Source organism: Rattus norvegicus, chromosome 20 (assembly GCF_021556685.1).
Source record: "Rattus norvegicus strain SHRSP/BbbUtx chromosome 20, alternate assembly SHRSP_T2T, whole genome shotgun sequence".
Lineage (NCBI taxonomy): Eukaryota > Metazoa > Chordata > Mammalia > Rodentia > Muridae > Rattus > Rattus norvegicus.
Window position 1 is genome coordinate 47,701,129 of NC_141553.1, and position 18,721 is coordinate 47,719,849.

Below are 18,721 nucleotides of genomic sequence, written 5' to 3' on the forward strand. Positions count from 1 at the left end.
TCTGTGTCAGTGCAGAGATCTACATATTCTAAGGCCTTCTGTGGCTTAGGACAACTCATTGACTTTCATAATGAATTCCTGGTCCTGAGGCCACAAGGAAGTTTAAATTGTAATGTGTTTTATATTCCATTTAAGATGGCAAGAAAGCCTTAGAATACATTTCACGCCAGTTTTCATTCAAAACAGTCAAAATAACAGTTGAAACACTTATAATTTTAAGTTTCTTTAAAAAAAACTATCTAAATCAGTTAAAAGCTATGTAAATGATTGTGTGACAGTCAGGTCCTGGGGCTCACATTTGTAACCCCAGCGTTCAGGAGGCTGAGGAGAGATGATCGCTGCAATTGGGGGACAGCCTGGGCTACAGACTAAGGCTGCCTCAAAAAACAAGAAACAGGTGAAATCGCTCTGGACACTTGTGCGTTTCAAAGCACCGACAGCACACAGTTGCTGTGAGCACAGCAGTGGACATAAACGACAGTGCCTCCCGTGGCTTCTTAGTAGAAATACATAACCCAATTAAACGTTCAATGATGCTTTCCTATTAGAAAATAATTCTGCTTTGTAATAGATAGCTAATGAAAATTCAACATTCACGTTCTATAACTTTCTTCTGTTTTGTCTCTTAACTGTTGTGGTTCTAATCATCCAATGGTTGTCTTTTCCACTCTTCTCCCTGTGGTTCTCGCCCGTTTATACTGCTTAAAGGAACTAATAAAGTCTAGTTTTCCCTCTCAAATGTAAATAGTTTGATGGATAGTATATAATTCCACTTCCTGTTTAACAAAACACCTGAAGCTGGATTCCTACGGGGAGAAGATCTATTTAGGGCACACCCTTTGAAGTTGAAAGTTGGGTCTGAGCAGCCTTCTCTGCACGGCCTCTTGATGAGATCACAGTATGATAGAGAAGCAGAGGGAAGCAGCTAGCTGAGGCAGGGGTGGATGGCATGGGGTAACTCGATCACAACTTCTCACTTGGAACTAATCCAGTCTTCGAGAACAGTACAAGAGCCCACTGAGAGACGCTGCCATGACTTGGTCACCTTGTACCGGACCCCAGCTTATAATGCCCCACCATCTCAGTGCCACTTCAGCACAGAAACCCGGGGTGCCGTATCTAATCCATAGACTCCAGGTAGGGAACAGAGTAGAAGATAGGTGACCTAGATTTTGGCAGACAGACATTGGACAGATAAGGCTGAATACCCTGTGTGGTGTTAGAGGTTTGTGGCTCTTGTCCAAAAATAACGTCTTGCTTAGCTGAAGAATCTCCAATGGATAAGTAGAGAAACCATTCAGAAAAGAATGAGCAGGCGTGTAGCTAACATCCGAATGACCTGTAGATGCAGGAGCTATTCTTAAAAGGTGTCCCACACCCAGCGTCAGACGCCTCCCTCTTCCCTTCTTGGCTCAGACTAAGACACCTCCTGCCAAATCAGGTTTTGTACCAGGTTGCTACCCGGCATTGTGTTGCTTATGTCCTCTTTTCTTAAATCTTCTTTTTGAAATACATACGTTTATTCTTATTTAACAGACGAGGGGATTAATGCCAGCTTCTTATGTGAACAAAATAAAGATTTGAACTTATTCTGCTTTTTAAATCGCTTTCCATATTTATTTAAACATCATCCTTGTTTAAAATTTGTGAACTTCAGAAGATTTCTGGTTGCTTTTGGCTTACACTTTTTGGTAATAAGGTTGTATGTACATCACTAGAAAAATATGGAAGAATTCTAGCTTTTTGATGAGTTTAAAAGAATTATAATAAGAGGAGGTAACTTGTCTCTACTAAGTGTTGGTTCTGTGTCTTCTGAGACAGTAGTAGCCTGTCTCGATTCTGCTGTCTGTCTTGAAAGTTAGTTCCAAGTACAGCAGACTTCAGCTGCTAAACTGCCTATTGTGAACAGTGGTGACAGTAACAGTTACGGTATATTTTGTTTTTTGCTTAGGTAAATATGCTGAAGACATATTTGGAGAATTATTCAATGAAGCACATAGTTTTTCCTTCAGAGTTAACTCATTACAAGAGCGCGTGGACCGATTGTCCGTTAGTGTCACACAGCTTGATCCTAAAGAAGAAGAACGTAAGTTTTTCCTCTTTCTATATTTCCCTTTACGTTGCATTAGGACAGAGGAGGTGTGAGAGTGTTTCCCAACAGTATTAAGTGTGAACATGCTATCTACCTCTGACCTTTGTGTCTGTGTAGAAATGAGTGTGAACACGCCATCTATCCTTGTCCTTTGTGTCTGTGCAGAAATAAGTGTGAATATGCCATCTACCCTGACCTTTGTGTCTGTGCAGAAATAGGTGTGAACACGCCATCTACCCTGACCTTTGTGTCTGTGCAGAAATAAATCTGTGTATTATCTATAAGAGCCGTCAACCTGGCTTTCCATTTCTCCATTAAAAACCATCCTTGTTGTGTGTGCTATCCATCCCCTAATTTTTTTCACATAAAGACATTTTAATTAGACCCCTAAGTTCTTTCTCCCTTAGTCTTTTTGCATTTTTTGTCTGAGAAACTAAAGTTACATGAAAAGTTTCTGAAATCGTAAGGTTCGGCTGTAATTTCTTCTCCTGAGCCTCTGTGCAGAATTGCTAAACTATTACCTCCATGGTTAATTGATGGCCACTACCTGTTTTAAACGAACATTTCCCCCCAAAATTGTTCTATGCTAAGAGTAAAACAGAAATGCCAGGGGTCTGTTTTTGTCTTTTTGTCTTGTAACACTGCTGGTTATCAATGGTAGAGATGTTAGTGGTAAAAGCAGACTTCGTGCGTCTGTAGCTACCCTGCATGCTAATATTCGTTTGTTTAAAAAACACCTTGAGACGTTGATAATTCACAAATTCCTTCCCTTTTTAATCCATAAAAAGAAATGGAACCAAGACTATAATGTCTCCTTCTATGCTGTGGAAGGGTCTCAGCCTTCCTAATGCTATGATCCTTTAGTACAGTCCCTCCTGTTATGGTAACCCGAATCATAAAGTTATTATTATTGTTACTTCATAACCATGATTTTGCCACTGTTACGAATTAGAACATTCATTGGGAGGTAGAGGTCCACCTAGGATTTGCAACCAAGGGCTGAGAACCACTGCTATAGAGAGTGAGTTTTTCATAATATATTTGTCCATTTTTTTTTCTGAATAACATCTTGAGTACAAATTCAAGTTGTAGATCTAAATTTAAACAATGAAAACATTAAAGAATATTTTGAAAGCAGAGAGTAGAATGTTAGGATGAATATCTTGATAATTAAGCAAAGCCCTTTTGACACGATGGAATGCATATTTATCGGTCTTTAACTTCCCGCAGCCATTACGTACAGTCCAGTGACGTCGTTTTAGCATATTCAGCCAAGTATGGTTGGTTTTAGAACACTTTTAGCACACCGTAAGGAGGCTCCACTCCATATATCTCTCCCCCTACGTGTGTCTTAGCACTGACCGTCTGCCTCACTGCATTTCCTTGTTCTGGACATGTCAGTGAGTGACTGACATTTAAGTGGGCTCGTGATCAGGGCGTCTGCGCTCTCTTCATAAGCTCCTGAGGGCTGAGATCAGAGCCCTATGCATATTTTCTTGGAGAAATATCCATTCCGTTCTCTGCCCCCTAGTTTTCTCTTCTAAACCCAATCCATTTGCCCGTTTTAAGATTGGATTCTCTTTTTATTGTGAAGTGGTTAGAGTTTTCTTGTCTCCTGGGTCCAGGCCCTCTGTGCGGTGTCTGTTTGGCATCTGTCGGTTGTCTTTCTTGGAGGTTTCCTTTGAAGTCTGTTTACGCACCTTAATCACGTAACTTAAAGTTCTTGAAATATGTCTTTGGTACTGCTGAGAAATACATTATAATCATAAATACTTTCAAGTATAATTTATGTCAACATTTTCTTTTTAGTATCTCGTTATAAATGCATGCCAGTAATAATACTTGTATGAATTCAGTCTCATTTAATTTAAAAATGCTATTACTTTTAAAATGTTGCATTTGCATTTCTTGATTTTCTTTTTTGACAGTTTTACATATATATATATGTATATATATTCTGGTTACTCTCATGTTGTTAAATGCTAATAAATGTCTTAGTCTTAACAGCATTAATAAACTTCGAAGTAAAACTATAGATATCAGCAAAGATTAAAGGTGGGAGTATTTTATAATTATATATAGCTTGCTTTATTTTTTCTGTTATTTCTTTAAATTACGTGAAACATGGTGAAAAATTCTAAATCTAAAAGCCAAACACTTGTTTTGGAATTGTTCTGTTGAGATTTGTGATTCAATTTGGGTTTTGAAATTTAGAGGGAATTCAGAGAAAAATAACATGAACGTATAATTAAACTACAGAGTATAATAAAGGTGTTTTGTATTATCTTTAAGTGGTAGCAACCATGAAAACTGCCAGTGTAATTTAGAAAATGTGTAAAAAATGTTATAAATGAATAGAATTATATTTAATTCGATTCTGCTTGCAAGCACGTTGAGCTGACATACTTGCTGTGCATGTATTACTCTGAGGTAATGTGGGATGTTGTTGAGTGGAAGGGACCTTTGTCACAGTTGTCTGCTTTGTCACTAAGATGACGTGGCGAGGAACTGAAGCTGGAAAAGTGCTTACTCTCTTGCACGCGTTTTAGATCCTTTGCCAAAACGGCTTTGGGCATTTGGCACCAGGCTCTCTGTTTCGGTTCACAGTTAGCGGTGGTGAGGAGAGAGAGGGGTTGCAGTGAGTGGTCCGCGTTTACTGCCCCAAACACAGGCCGCTTCCGGTAGCCTGAAAACAGTATCGTACGAGAACCAGCCTCAAAAACACATCTCTGTTCTCTGTGCTGGTGGGCTGCTTAGCCTCCGTTGTTGGGCCTATTGTGTATTTTATAGCTTTTCTGTGTTTAAAGAAGGAATGGTAGTCTCTCACTGAAAGGTTGAAAGGTTAAGTGCCATGAAAATCAGTGAAAGCACTCATCACATACAGTCTTTACCCATTAAATACCTCCCAAGCCACTCTGCTGAGAGTGGGGGACAGCTCTGAACTGTATCCTCATGTTTGCCCGTATGTCACAAGTTAGATGTGTGGACCTGTTGAAACGCCTGCAGTTATGCTGTGACCATGATTGGGCCATTGCTTCCCTTGCGACATACAGATTCACATGTCCCTGAATCATCCTTAAGAGATGTTAGGGTACTTTAGGGAAAATGATGGAAACTGCGATTGACTACTGACATTGCTATGAGTGTGGTATTTGTATTCTGACAATACAAATACATATTCAGTATGCAAGGTAGTTTCTTCTATTGATTTTGGTTTTATTTTGAGTCTATAAATTAGTCTTTGCCCTCTTCTCCAAGCGCTAGAAGCCACCATACTGACTTTGCCCAGTTTTGTAACGTGAAGAAATCACTATGTCAAGACTACAGTGCGTTGATGAATTTTGATATATACATTATTTCAATATGCTGGAGAGCACAAAAGTAGACGAAGCTAATTTTCAATCATCACAAATGTGATGAGGCTCTAGGAGTTACTAATGTACAAGATACTAAACCGATAGTCTGTCTTCAAAAATGCATGGTTAGGTTGAAATCGGTGTGGTACAAATAAAAGAGTAAGGTCAAAGCTAATACAGATCACCCATGTGTAATATTTATAGTATAGCGGGGAGCACAGTAGCCCTTCAGGCCCTTCTGACCGTAAGCTAACAGGGAGTAAAAGTAAATGGGAAAAGACCGGAGAAAAGTACAGTGTTTAAGTCGGGTTGGGTGGGCAAGATAGCGATAAAGAAAATGAAGTGTTGGTCGGAGTTTTTGAAAGCAAAGGCTGTGTTAAAATCTCTTCTAGAAGGTCAGGCGGAGAACGGTAAATGCAATAATAAAACACTCAGAAACGACCCCTGACTTAGGGCACACAACCTTCCTGGCATATCGGCCTTGAGACAAGTATGCGGTATTAACATGTCCTTCCGTGGAGTTGTCTTTGGAGCAGGAGACGAATTTGTGGTTTTTGTTTTAGTGTCCTTACAAGACATAACGATGAGAAAAGCTTTCCGGAGCTCTACAATTCAGGACCAGCAGCTTTTCGACCGCAAGACTTTGCCTATCCCGCTGCAGGAAACGTACGATGTGTGCGAGCAGCCTCCGCCTCTCAATGTCCTCACACCCTACAGGTCAGCAGATAAGTTAAGCCCGTTGCCTCCCCACACTCCAGACTTGAACGCTGAATCGTGCACACTTTTAGCTGCTTTTGAGTGTAGCCAACAGAGAACGGCCTTCCTGCCTACGACCTTCACAAACCTTTACTCACAGAGGAGCTTAAAGGCTCTGACATCCAGAAGCCAGGGCCTGTTGGAGTGATGACCACCAGCGAGGCTCTTACTGTGGTATTACCGTGGGACTGTGTCAAGGAAGTGGCCACTGTCTTTCTAATTTAGATTGCAATCATAAGAAAGTAAAGCTGGAAATCCCCCAGTACTGACATCCATCATCCTTGCCTTCTGTCTGTCCTCAGTGTATAGCTGCCCTTCTGTAATGAATATGTAGGTTTTAATACTTTGCACCATTTATTCTAGTGAAGTCTGGAATTACTCAGTGTTTCTTGGGAACTCTTTCACAGGGTTTGTTAAATAGGTAGGTTAAGATGTACATACAGCACCTGGGCTGGAGAGATGGCTCAGTGGTTAAGAGCACTGACTGCTCTTCTAGAGGTCCTGAGTTCAAATCCCAGCAACCACATGGTGGCTCACAAGCATCTGTAATGGGATCTGATGCCCTCTTCTGGTGTGTCTGAAGACAGCCACAGTGTACTTATATATAATAAATAAGTCTTTAAAAAATAAAAAGAAGGGGTTGGGGATTTAGCTCAGTAGTAGAGCGCTTGCCTAGGAAGTGCAAGGCCTTGGGTTCAGTCCCCAGCTCCGAAAAAAAGAACCAAAAAAAAAATAAATAAATAAATAAATAAATAAATAAATAAATAAATAAATAGAAAATAGTAAGATCATTTAAAAAAAAAGGAAGTATAGCACCTATCCTGAAAAAACTGAAACTGAAATTATGATTTGAAACTGTAGTTCAGCATGCATGTAAGTGCTAACATGTAACAGTTACATGTTACATGTAACATGCTGAAAATTAGGAAATCCCTTGGATTTGGTGAGGCAGTGAGTCCGTTAGAACACTAGCGGAAACGGGAAAGGTTCTCTGAAGCAATGCTCCTGTTTCCTACTGTCCAAAAGACTTGGAAATTTAGTATTCAGCAAAAGTGGACCTCACAGTTGAGCAACGGTACTTTAAACTATTAGCCAACCCTGAAAAGCATCTGCTTTTCCATTTTCGATAGTTTCCTTTTGGATTTATTTAGAAAAATGTATTACGATAATACCGTATTTTGGCAATGCTTATTTATTTTGAGATGCAATCTCCTCGTGTCATCTGGAGTGGCCACAAACTTGTGACCTTTTAGTTTCTTGCCTTGAGTGCCAAGATCACTGACACGCACCATGCCTGGCAAGGCACTACTGTGTGCACACACTGTGTGCATGCTGTGCTCTGTGATGAGGGAAGCACACCTCAGTGGTAAGCGTTGGTCTGGTTGTTTCTGTCTCACTAATGTGCTGTGCTGGGTGCGCTGTTTTCCAGGGACGATGGTAAGGAGGGGCTGAAGTTTTATACCAACCCTTCGTATTTCTTTGATCTGTGGAAAGAAAAGATGTTGCAAGATACAGAGGATAAGAGGAAGGAAAAGAGAAAGCAGAAGGTATTATGAAAGATTCAAACACTCGAAGTTATTTTTTATGTATTCATGTGTTGTCACACCCGAGAAACGTTGTTAAGTCACACCTTGGCAGCCTTGTTTGTTGGGTCCATGCCTTAAAGTCATTATAACTACACAGATCCCAAGAAGGCATCGTGCAGGCGTGAGTGAAGCTGGTAAATTCAGCCATTGTCTCTTTCAGCCCCACGTGGCCACGCTGTGTTCAGCGGGTTATTATGTTTGCACTAAATTCCTGACCAGTCTATTGCAGTTCCCTCCCCACTTTGATAAAGTTTTCCCGGTCTGCCTTACTTCATATCTAAAACGATTTTCAAAGCACACAGAAGGGAGAAACCAGCTCTGCTTTGGCCCAGCAGAGACACAGTCTGTCTTCACCATGCCTCTGTCTGTCTCCGCTTCCCTCAGTCCCCATAATGCCCTCTTGTTGCATGCTCGTGTGCTGGACAGTGCCTGCCCTTGTGTTGTAGCTGGGTCTGCAGACTGGTGACTGGCAGCCAGAGCGCTCCTGAGCACAGGTTTTGTTTGCTAAGCACAAGGTTTTTAAAACTGTGCTTGAAGTGTAGAACCTTTTCATGGCTATGCCTGTCACCCTCACAGCACGCCCGGTCTTACACCTGACACTTTTTCATGTATGTCACCTGCTTTCTCATTTGGACATTTGGTATTTGTTGGCCCTTCTCCAGGCCTTTATACTGTCTCCCCTGGTTTCACTCTCTGGCCATTTCCCATACAGATAACTTAGTGTCTTAGTTATTTCTTTGGGGGTTGACGGTTCCACCCACGGTAAAACGTTGATACTTATTAAAAGTGGGTATAGAAGTAAGGGCTAGTGACTTTTCCCATCCTAAGGACTCTCTGCCTTCAATCTAGGCACACACCATTTTGTATCTAATCTCTCAGCTTGAAATTGAGTTACCAAACCGTGGTAAGAAACTGGGATTACAGTGAACTCTGATCAATTTTAACTCTGAATGTGCAGAAAAATGGGTTTGTGTTTTGCTACATTATTGCTGACATTGACATTTTCAGTATTGGCCTCAGAGTTTTATTTTGATTGCTATAACCTCATTTTAAGGATTTAGCATTTCACCACCTGGCTTTGTTTTTATTACATCTGTTATAGCAGAAAAATCTAGACCGTCCTCATGAACCAGAAAAAGTGCCAAGAGCACCACATGACAGGCGGCGAGAATGGCAGAAGCTGGCCCAAGGTCCAGAGCTGGCTGAAGATGATGCCGATCTCCTCCACAAGCACATCGAAGTTGCTAACGGCCCAGCCTCTCATTTTGAGACAAGGTTTCTCTTACTTATCTATTTTCTGATGAATGGTAAACATTGGATTTACCTGCAGTACCTACACTTCTATACTTCCAGATCTTAAGCTTTTGAACCCTTGAGTTGCAAGGCTTTCTAACGATAAAAATAATTCCAACCCTGATCACCGAACCTGCTAAGTTCTAGCCTGCTCGGGCAGGTCATTTTCATATTTGGACTTTGTGTTGTCGCTTGTAGGAAAACAGTTTAAAGTGTACACTTTTAGCTTTTATCTGAAGGCTGAAGTACTGCCTCGTGTCTGAGGTAGAGTGTATTAGAATGCCATAAGAGCGTGTATCTGCAATATTTTTAATTTTAGTATTGATTCTTGTCTCATAGGAAGCAGGAGTTAAGAAGAAGTTTGACTTTGTTTTTTCTCTGTCCCCCGACTTCCTTTCTTTTCCACATCCTTAAGTTCAGATACGTCAGGGATTTCAGACAGAATTACTTTCTTTTACAGACATGTGGGTTAGATCCTGTTCCTTTCTCAGTGGCCAGGAGCCCTATCTAAGTAACCTGCTACCGTAACAGACAGACTTTCAAGCCTCTGTGGAAAAGAAAAAAAAAACCTATGTATATGTTGCCATACTGATTTTATTGGAAAATAATGTAATGTTTCCTTTTAAAAACACATAGAAAGTCTTGGAGGCATAACTAAAATTTCGGGGCCTATTTTAAGAGCAAACATATCTGAGAGATACTATTTAGCTGCTTAAACTGAAAAGCAGAAATTAAAAAAAAAAAAAACAAAAAACACCCCATGTAGTAAGCATTTCTGCTACGGTTAGACATGGGTGACGTCCGGCCCGTCTACTGTGTAGGTTCAGGAGCTTCTGACATGCGCTGTGCACGTCTGTTAAGCCAGCTGTGCTCCCGGAGTGTGCTGCCATCACAAACCCTCACGTGCTCACCTAGAGTCTTGTTTATCTAAATCTCATGTTACCCGGCTGTCTTCTGAGTTTTCTTGCCTCTCTCTGACTCTAGAAGCAGGGAGAGTTTGTTCTCATTACAAGAGTTTTGGAAGCCATTAGTTTAAGACAACAGAATGTCCGAGTGGTGATAAGTTCCACTTTATACTTCGCTCATCAGTCATTGGTTAATACAAGTCACACAGAAATAAACTACGGCACTGAAGAGATTGACTGTGGAGCTACAGTTTCTAACAGACACACTGGTGCTGTGTGTTTCACACTGATACTGTGTTTCACACTGATACTGTGTGTTTCACACTGATACTGTGTTTCACACTGATACTGTGTGTTTCACACTGATACTGTGTTTCACACTGATACTGATACTGTGTGTTTCACACTGATACTGTGTGTTTCACACTGATGCTGTGTGTTTCACACTGATACTGTGTGTTTCACACTGATGCTGTGTGTTTCACACTGATACTGTGTATTTCACACTGATGCTGTGTGTTTCACACTGATACTGTGTTTCACACTGATACTGATACTGTGTGTTTCAGACTGATACTGTGTGTTTCACACTGATGCTGTGTGTTTCACACTGATGCTGTGTTTTTCACACTGATGCTGTGTGTTTCACACTGATGCTGTGTGTTTCACACTGATACTGTGTATTTCACACTGATGCTGTGTGTTACTGTGTATTTCACACTGATGCTGTGTGTTTCACACTGATGCTGTGTATTTCACACTGATGCTGTGTGTTTCACACTGATACTGTGTTTCACACTGATACTGATACTGTGTGTTTCACACTGATGCTGTGTGTTTCACACTGATACTGTGTATTTCACACTGATGCTGTGTGTTTCACACTGATGCTGTGTGTTTCACACTGATACTGTGTTTCACACTGATACTGATACTGTGTGTTTCACACTGATACTGATACTGTGTTTCACACTGATGCTGTGTTTCACACTGATGCTGTGTATTTCTTTAAGGCCGCAGACATACGTGGACCACATGGATGGATCTTACTCACTCTCTGCCTTGCCATTCAGTCAGATGAGTGAACTCCTAAGCAGAGCTGAGGAGAGGGTCTTAGTCAGACCCCATGAACCACCTCCACCTCCACCAATGCATGCAGCAGGGGATGCAAGACCCACCCCCACCTGTGTCAGGTATGTGGGGCAGCCATGACGCTTTGTCTCGGGGATCAGCGAGCTTTCCCTTTGAAGGATCAGTAGTAAACATTTTAGGCTCTCTGGATAAACACTTTATCACAAGTCTGCCATCTTTGTGTGGGAGCTGCCGGAGACCATCCATAAATGACAAACACAGGAGCTAGTGCCTTTAGACATGACCTGTGGTCGCTTTCCTCTCGTTAGAGCTGGCATGGTCTCCTGGGGACGTTTAGCTAATTGCTTTCAGGATCAGTGTCTTCGTGTGTGATTACAGCTTTGTTAACTGGCATGATTGTATATAGTTATCAAGGAAAGATGAAGTCTTACAGTCTGGCGGCCTCAGGATGGTAGGAAGTCGCTCGTGGCAGTATTTCAGTAAGGCTGTTTTAAATTTTATGCGATCAGTTGTCCAACTTAGAAAAAGAGATTTCCTGATAGAGAAATAAATACAGACCAGCTTTCCCATTTAAAACAGGATAAGCCACCAAAGCCTCTATCACTGGCTTATTTGGTCTGTCAGCCCTAGGAAGAAAGAGGTGTGAGTTTCCTTTGTGGTTTTTAATGAGCTGGCATTGGCTTCACTGAAATGACATGATGAGCCGAAACAGCCTCGGTACACAACGCCATCATCACATTAGCCAAACACTGCTGTAAGTCAGTGCAGTCGGTGTGTGTGTGCATGGGGGGGGGGGGTCACTGCAGCCCCTCCTCCTGTCACAGCGTAGAACTGAACACTATTTACTGAGGTAAGCAGGGAACTCCCGAGGAGACGTGAAATTACAACATCGAGGCTGTTGGGAAAGTTTGATTATTATAAACCAAAGCCTCACGCGAATTTGTGCACTTCTACTTCTTTGCAATAATGTTAAATAGTTGAAGGCTTCCATGGGAGCCTGTTAGTGGGTTTACTGAGGGGCAGCTACAGTGGTTTACTGCTTCTGCAGTCTCCTTCCTCAGCTTGCCGGTCACTGAAGTCTAGGGTGTCTGTCGTTTCAGCTCTGCTGCGGGTTTGATAGAGAATCGTCCCCAGTCCCCAGCTGCAGGCAGAACACCCGTGTTTGTGAGCCCCACGCCCCCACCTCCTCCACCACCTCTCCCGTCTGCCCTGTCCACCTCCTCACTGAGAGCTTCCATGACCTCAACTCCTCCCCCACCGGTGCCTCCCCCGCCTCCTCCTCCAGCCCCTGCCTTGCAGGCCCCAGCAGTGCCCCCGCCTCCAGCCCCTCTTCAGATTGCCCCTGGTGTCCTTCACCCAGCTCCTCCTCCAATCGCTCCTCCTCTAGTACAGCCCTCTCCCCCGGTAGCCAGAGCCGCCCCAGTGTGTGAGACTGTACCCGTTCATCCACTCCCACAAGGTGAAGTGCAGGGGCTGCCTCCGCCCCCGCCGCCGCCGCCTCTGCCTCCTCCAGGCATTCGGCCATCATCACCTGTCACGGTCGCAGCTCTTGCGCATCCTCCCTCTGGGCTCCACCCAACTCCATCTCCTGCCCCTGGTCCCCATGCTCCATTAATGCCTCCGTCCCCACCTTCACAAGTCCTGCCTGCCTCTGAGCCAAAGCGCCATCCTTCCACCCTACCCGTGATCAGTGACGCGAGGAGTGTGCTGCTGGAGGCCATACGGAAAGGTAATCTACACTCGCGGCAGCGCCAGGGAGAGCGCATGCGTAGTTAGTGCAGCGCTGGAGACCATCCAGTGGTCCACACCTATAAGCTTTTAGGTGGTCGTGTGTTGGTACGTATGGTATTTAGGAAGCAGGCTAGCTAAGTAGAACTTAGATTTTAAATGACTTTCAGGAAAAACAGAACACATTTAACCAGGAGGGTTTCTTCAAACGAATGAGAACTTGACAGCACTGGGGTTGGGAATGTGGCTCAGTTGTTAGGAGTGCTTGCCTAGCATGTGCAGAGCCCTGGGCTGGATCCCGAGTGCTACATAAGCCCGAAGGTTTGTAATCCCAGCCCTGGGGAAGTAGAGACAGCGGGGGAATCAGACGTTCCTAGGTGATTCTTGGCTACGCTTAGTCCCGTACCAGACTAGGCTACAGTGAGACTGTATAAAAAGAAATTTACAGCGTTGGGCTTCTATGATACAGGAAACAATAGAAATTCTAATACTTATATTAACCTTCTTAAAATGGCATTCCCAATGTAGACTAGTATTTGGGGTTTGACACTCATTTGCCAGATGCCTCAAAGGATTAAGGTTGGTTCTTCTCTTAGAAACCAGAAAGGCCATGTTGATTTATTTCTTAACATTTTCCTAAGCAGGAGTCCAGAATTAATGGTGCCTTTCCTTCAGGCTCAGGAGACATTAAGGCCACAGATTCCTGTGTTTATTTGCCCACAGAGGTGATAGACCGTGTCGTCTTGTTACCCTCTTAGGGGGAGGTATAATAGAGCACGGTGGACAAACAGATACTTGCAGGACCAGCTCGGTGGGGCGGGGTCAGTATCCAAGTCACAGGTAGATGATCATGTAACCAAAGGCCTAGCAACTCAAATATGATTCCTTCACGTTCGTTCTCAGTGGGGGTTGCTTTTTATCGTCTTATCAGCGGTCCTCAGACCTTTTGGGTTTAATCCAGAAGGACCGCGCCTAGCTTTGCGATCTGACTTAAAGCGATCGGTCTGGCTTTGCTCCGTCAGGCATTCAGCTTCGCAAAGTGGAAGAGCAGCGTGAACAGGAAGCAAAGCATGAGCGGATTGAAAACGACGTGGCCACCATCCTGTCACGCCGCATCGCTGTGGAGTACAGCGACTCGGAAGACGACTCGGAGTTCGATGAAGTAGACTGGCTGGAGTGAGAGGGCCGAGTCGCCGTGGACGACTCGGAGTTCGATGAAGTAGACTGGCTTGAGTGAGAGGGCCACGTCGCTCCGTGTTGCAAGGCTGAATGCACATGTCCTCTGTGGCGCTTGATCTTTGAAAATGTTCGGTCATTCTAGTGTTTTGCTTCCTATTCCCCATGATGAATAACCCTTCTCCATAATTTTTGATTTCTATGAGAAGTATTAGCATATATTTCAAACTAAATATTTCACAGTGGCTTATCTTCATCCCCCCCACCCCGGAAAATATAATTTGGCCCAATAAACTACTAAGTATTAAGCATGGACAGCAGTTATTAGAGTAGCAGATTCAGTTTTTGATAGACCTTAATTGTGCACTTTGTGATGTTTTTTTCTTTTAAATTTGAAGAACACAACCGAGAATGGAATCTTGAAGGCAGCTCTGTCCGTGGTTGAGCCTTATTCCGTTTCTTGATGTTCTCAATGAAGACACACTGCCTCGATTACCCGAACGCACTCAGAAAGAACATGTAGCTTGTAGTGTTGGATTCTCTTAAAGGAGTGGTTAGTTTTTGTTACCATTTTATTGTTTTTAAATACTTGCCTTATTTGAACGTTTAGCAGAACCCTTCCCCACTTATCTATTGTGTGGTACAGTTTTGCTTGCCTATAGAAGTTTAAATTTTTCCATGTGAGATACTCAGAATAAGCATACGTGTAACTTACATAATGTGAGAATTACAATCTGATGTAATAAACGGTTCATTTTAAAGGCTCTCGGGTGTCGCCCTCTGAATGAATCCGCTGGTAAGCAAACGTGTGAGAGATTTCAGGGAACAACTCCAGCTCCATCAGTTCCTCGGTTTTAAAGTACAAGCGGCCTCTTACTTAAGGGGGCGTTTATGCCATGATTTCTGGAGCTGCACACTTCGGTGTCTCTGTCCCTCATGGTGTTAACATTCCAGGTTGCCGTCCCCTTCCACCTGCCGTGTTGTCAGTGTGACAGCACTCCTGCCGCCTGTGTGATGGCGAGTGGTTGAGTCGGCGCAAGGTGACAAGAGGCACCGTTAATGTCGGCTTACTTGTGTTAAAGGTGCTGAGGAGCCAGCTGTGACTCGCTGGCCCGCAGTGCTGGCCAAGCTGTCAGGATGAGCGGATGAGGTCAGTCTGCGTGCGTGGTAAGGTCTGCTCTCAGTAGGACGAAACAAAAGCTAAACTAAATGGAGCCTGGCTGGTTGGTCGGTCGGTTGACTGGCTGAGTGGCTGACTGGTTGATTGGTTGGTTGGCTGGCTGGCTGGTTGATTGGTTGGTTGGCTGGCTGGCTGGCTGGTTGATTGGTTGGTTGGCTGGCTGGCTGGAAGGATTGGTTGGTTGGCTGGCTGGCTGGCTGGATTGGTTGGCTGGCTGGCTGGCTGGTTGGTTGGTTGGCTGGCTGGTTGATTGGCTGGCTGGCTGGCTGGCTGGTTGATTGGTTGGTTGGCTGGCTGGCTGGTTGATTGGTTGGTTGGCTGGCTGGCTGGTTGGTTGGTTGGTTGGCTGGCTGGCTGGTTGATTGGTTGGTTGGCTGGCTGGCTGGTTGATTGGTTGGTTGGCTGGCTGGCTGGTTGATTGGTTGGTTGGCTGGCTGGCTGGTTGATTGGTTGGCTGGCTGGCTGGCTGGTTGATTGGTTGGTTGGCTGGCTGGCTGGTTGATTGGTTGGCTGGCTGGCTGGCTGGCTGGTTGATTGGTTGGCTGGCTGGCTGGCTGGCTGGCTGGCTGGCTGGCTGGCTGGCTGGCTGGCTGGCTGATTGGTTGGTTGGCTGGCTGGCTGGCTGGCTGGTTGATTGGTTGGTTGGCTGGCTGGCTGGCTGGCTGGCTGGCTGGCTGGCTGGCTGGTTGATTGGTTGGTTGGTTGGCTGGCTGGCTGGTTGATTGGTTGGTTGGTTGGCTGGCTGGTTGATTGGTTGGCTGGCTGGCTGGTTGATTGGCTGGCTGGCTGGCTGGCTGGCTGGTTGATTGGCTGGCTGGCTGGCTGGCTGGCTGGTTGATTGGCTGGCTGGCTGGCTGGCTGGCTGGCTGGCTGGCTGGCTGGCTGGCTGGCTGGCTGACTTTGCTTTGTTTTTTCGAGTGACCTCACTCTCAGCCCTGTCCATACCCACATCTTGCACGTCAGTTGCCAGTTCTCACCATCGAGATTTGTGTTCCTGCACCCATGTAACTAGGAGCCTCTAAGATATGCTTTGACCTGGGACATGATCAGCAAAGCTGTTACCAGATCTACGGGAGTGCCTCTCCCTGGATGTCCCTCCCCCTCTCCGTTTCCCATCTCCATGCTGTCGAACAGAGCAGAATCCTCGTAGAGAATGGCACCAAGAAGGGACCGTGTTAAAGCAGCCAAGCCCAGTGCACCTGCCTCCCAGAGTTACTGCAAATGGCGGCTGTAAACCGAGCCTTGAAGGAAAACGCGAGTGCTTACTGGCTTGCATCTAAGTGTGAGGTGAGTTCTTTCATGAAACATTGTTGGGGAAATAGGTTGATTTATAAGGACACTGCTAACGTGATAATATGGGAGGTATTCAAGCAAATAGCCTGTGATCTTTGAAAAGTAGAAATGATGAACGAAGTTGGACTATGCCAATTCAGTTTGTGTATAAAAAATTCCTAATGGCTTAACAAAAGCTTTGATTCACTCTTTTAGGTAGCTTAGTTTAGAGCAGTGTTTTTCAACCTTCCTAATGCTGTGACCCTTGACTACAGTTCCTCATGTCCTGGTGACCCCCGGCCATAAAGTTATTTTCATTGCTACTTCACGATTGGAATTTTGCAATATACAAATCGTAATGTAAAGACCTGGTTCGCAACCCCGTGAAAGGGTATTTGACCCCCAGGTTGAGAACCACAGGTTTCAAACAAGAGTTTAAATAACCACTCAAGGTTCCTTTCCAGCCTTAGGGAAATATAGTATCAGATTTAACTTAAGATATGACAGTTTGAAGTCTGTCTTCTTAAGTGTACTTAGAATTAAAAAGTTGTAACTTGCATTTTTTTAAGAAATATTTGTATGTGTCTATTCCTGTGATGTGCATGTGTGGGGTGGGGCACACATGTCATGTACACATGTAGAGGCCAGAAGGCAGCTTGTGTCAGTCCTCACCTTCTACCTTGTTTAGAGAATGCACTCGCACTGCTGGCCACTGCATGCACCAGGCTCACTGGCCTGCAAGCTTCCAGAGTTCCTCTGTCTCCAGCTCCCATCCGAACATAGGAGCACTAAGATCACAGATGTGTACCAGTGCACCGAGGTTTACTCTTGGTACCCAAACTCTGGTCCTTCGGCGTATGTGGCAGGCACGTTGCCCACTGAGGCCTCTCTCCAGTCCCTAGTGTGTATACTTTTTAAATAAAGATTAACTAACCAAGTAACCAACACCTAATGGTGTGGGGTTTGAACAGTTAAGGGCAATCCAAAGGGAAACTGGTAAAGATTTTCTAGTAATAAGTAGATGTCTTTTCACTAAAGCCCAGGGTGCTTATTATCATAGCTTATAGAGACTTTTGTTTTTGAGAATGTTTCTGGAAGATAGAAGCATTGACTGAAGAAGCCAGATTTCCAAGGGAGAATCAAAACAACCTTTTAGTGTAGGGTATTCGGCTTACCTTGCTGAGAGAGGGTTTTGTTTTATGTTATTAACAAATTATCTGGGGTCAGTTTACTTTCCAAAAGAATGAAAGCTACTGGGTAACAACGCCCACCTTCTTGTGGCTGAACTCCCTCCATCTACAACAGAAGAATCAGGATGAGTGTGGGCCAGCAAACAGGCTTTACTTAGTTAGTTAGCCTGTTTCTGTTAGTTACTTAATTAGCCTGTTTCTGTTAGTTACTTAGCCTGTTTCTGTTAGTTACTTAGTTAGCCTGTTTCTGTTAGTTAGTTAACCTGTTTCTGTTGTTAGTTAGTTAGTTAGCTAGCCTGTTTCTGTTAGTTGTTAGTTAGCCTGTTTCTATTAGTTAGTTATTAGTTACTTAGCCTGTTTCTGTTAGTTAGTTGTTAAGTTAGCCTGTTTCTGTTAGTTAGTTGTTAGTTACTTAGCCTGTTTCTGTTAGTTAGTTAGTTAGACTGTTTCTGTTAGTTGTTAGTTAGCCTATTTCTATTAGTTATTAGTTACTTAGTTAGCCTGTTTCTGTTAGTTAGTTGTTAGTTAGCCTGTTTCTGTTAGTTAGTTAGTTAGTTAGTTAGTTGTTAGTTATTTAGTTAGCCTGTTTCTGTTAGTTAACCTGTTTCTGTTTGTTAGCCTGTTTCTGTTTGTTAGTTAGTTAGTTAGTTAATTAGCCTGTTTCTGTTAGTTAGTTGTTAGTTAGCCTGTTTCTGTTAGTTAGTTGTTAGTTAGCCTGTTTCTGTTAGTTAGTTAACCTGTTTCTGTTGTTAGTTAGTTAGCTAGCCTGTTTCTGTTAGTTGTTAGTTAGCCTGTTTCTATTAGTTAGTTAGTTGTTAAGTTAGCCTGTTTCTGTTAGTTAGTTGTTAGTTACTTAGCCTGTTTCTGTTAGTTAGTTAGTTAGACTGTTTCTGTTAGTTGTTAGTTAGCCTATTTCTATTAGTTATTAGTTACTTAGTTAGCCTGTTTCTGTTAGTTAGTTGTTAGTTAGCCTGTTTCTGTTAGTTAGTTAGTTAGTTAGTTGTTAGTTATTTAGTTAGCCTGTTTCTGTTAGTTAGCCTGTTTCTGTTTGTTAGTTAGTTAGTTAGTTAGTTAATTAGCCTGTTTCTGTTAGTT

General features: G+C 43.6%; 1 protein-coding gene and 1 long non-coding RNA gene across 5 annotated transcripts in view; both read left to right on the plus strand.

Moving 5' to 3' along the window:
- The window catches only part of Wasf1 (WASP family member 1), a 47,221-nt gene extending 32,472 nt beyond the window's left edge, over positions 1-14,749 (plus strand). For 2 of the 4 annotated variants that reach the window (NM_001025114.2, NM_001434624.1), the window contains exons 3-9: positions 1,952-2,086; positions 6,012-6,165; positions 7,634-7,751; positions 8,893-9,065; positions 11,002-11,181; positions 12,181-12,809; positions 13,831-14,749. In NM_001025114.2, coding sequence (NP_001020285.1) covers positions 1,952-2,086; positions 6,012-6,165; positions 7,634-7,751; positions 8,893-9,065; positions 11,002-11,181; positions 12,181-12,809; positions 13,831-13,988 — 1,547 coding nt within the window. In that variant the 3' untranslated portion in view covers positions 13,989-14,749. The remainder of the gene's footprint in view (positions 1-1,951; positions 2,087-6,011; positions 6,166-7,633; positions 7,752-8,892; positions 9,066-11,001; positions 11,182-12,180; positions 12,810-13,830) is intronic. The other 2 variants (XM_087597266.1, NM_001434625.1) reach the window with 1 other exon arrangement.
- Positions 14,750-16,016: 1,267 nt separating this feature from the next.
- LOC147998727 (uncharacterized) overlaps positions 16,017-18,721 on the plus strand; it is a 51,126-nt gene continuing 48,421 nt past the window's right edge. The window contains exon 1 of the long non-coding RNA XR_015645923.1: positions 16,017-16,451. This is a non-coding gene — a long non-coding RNA (uncharacterized LOC147998727). The remainder of the gene's footprint in view (positions 16,452-18,721) is intronic.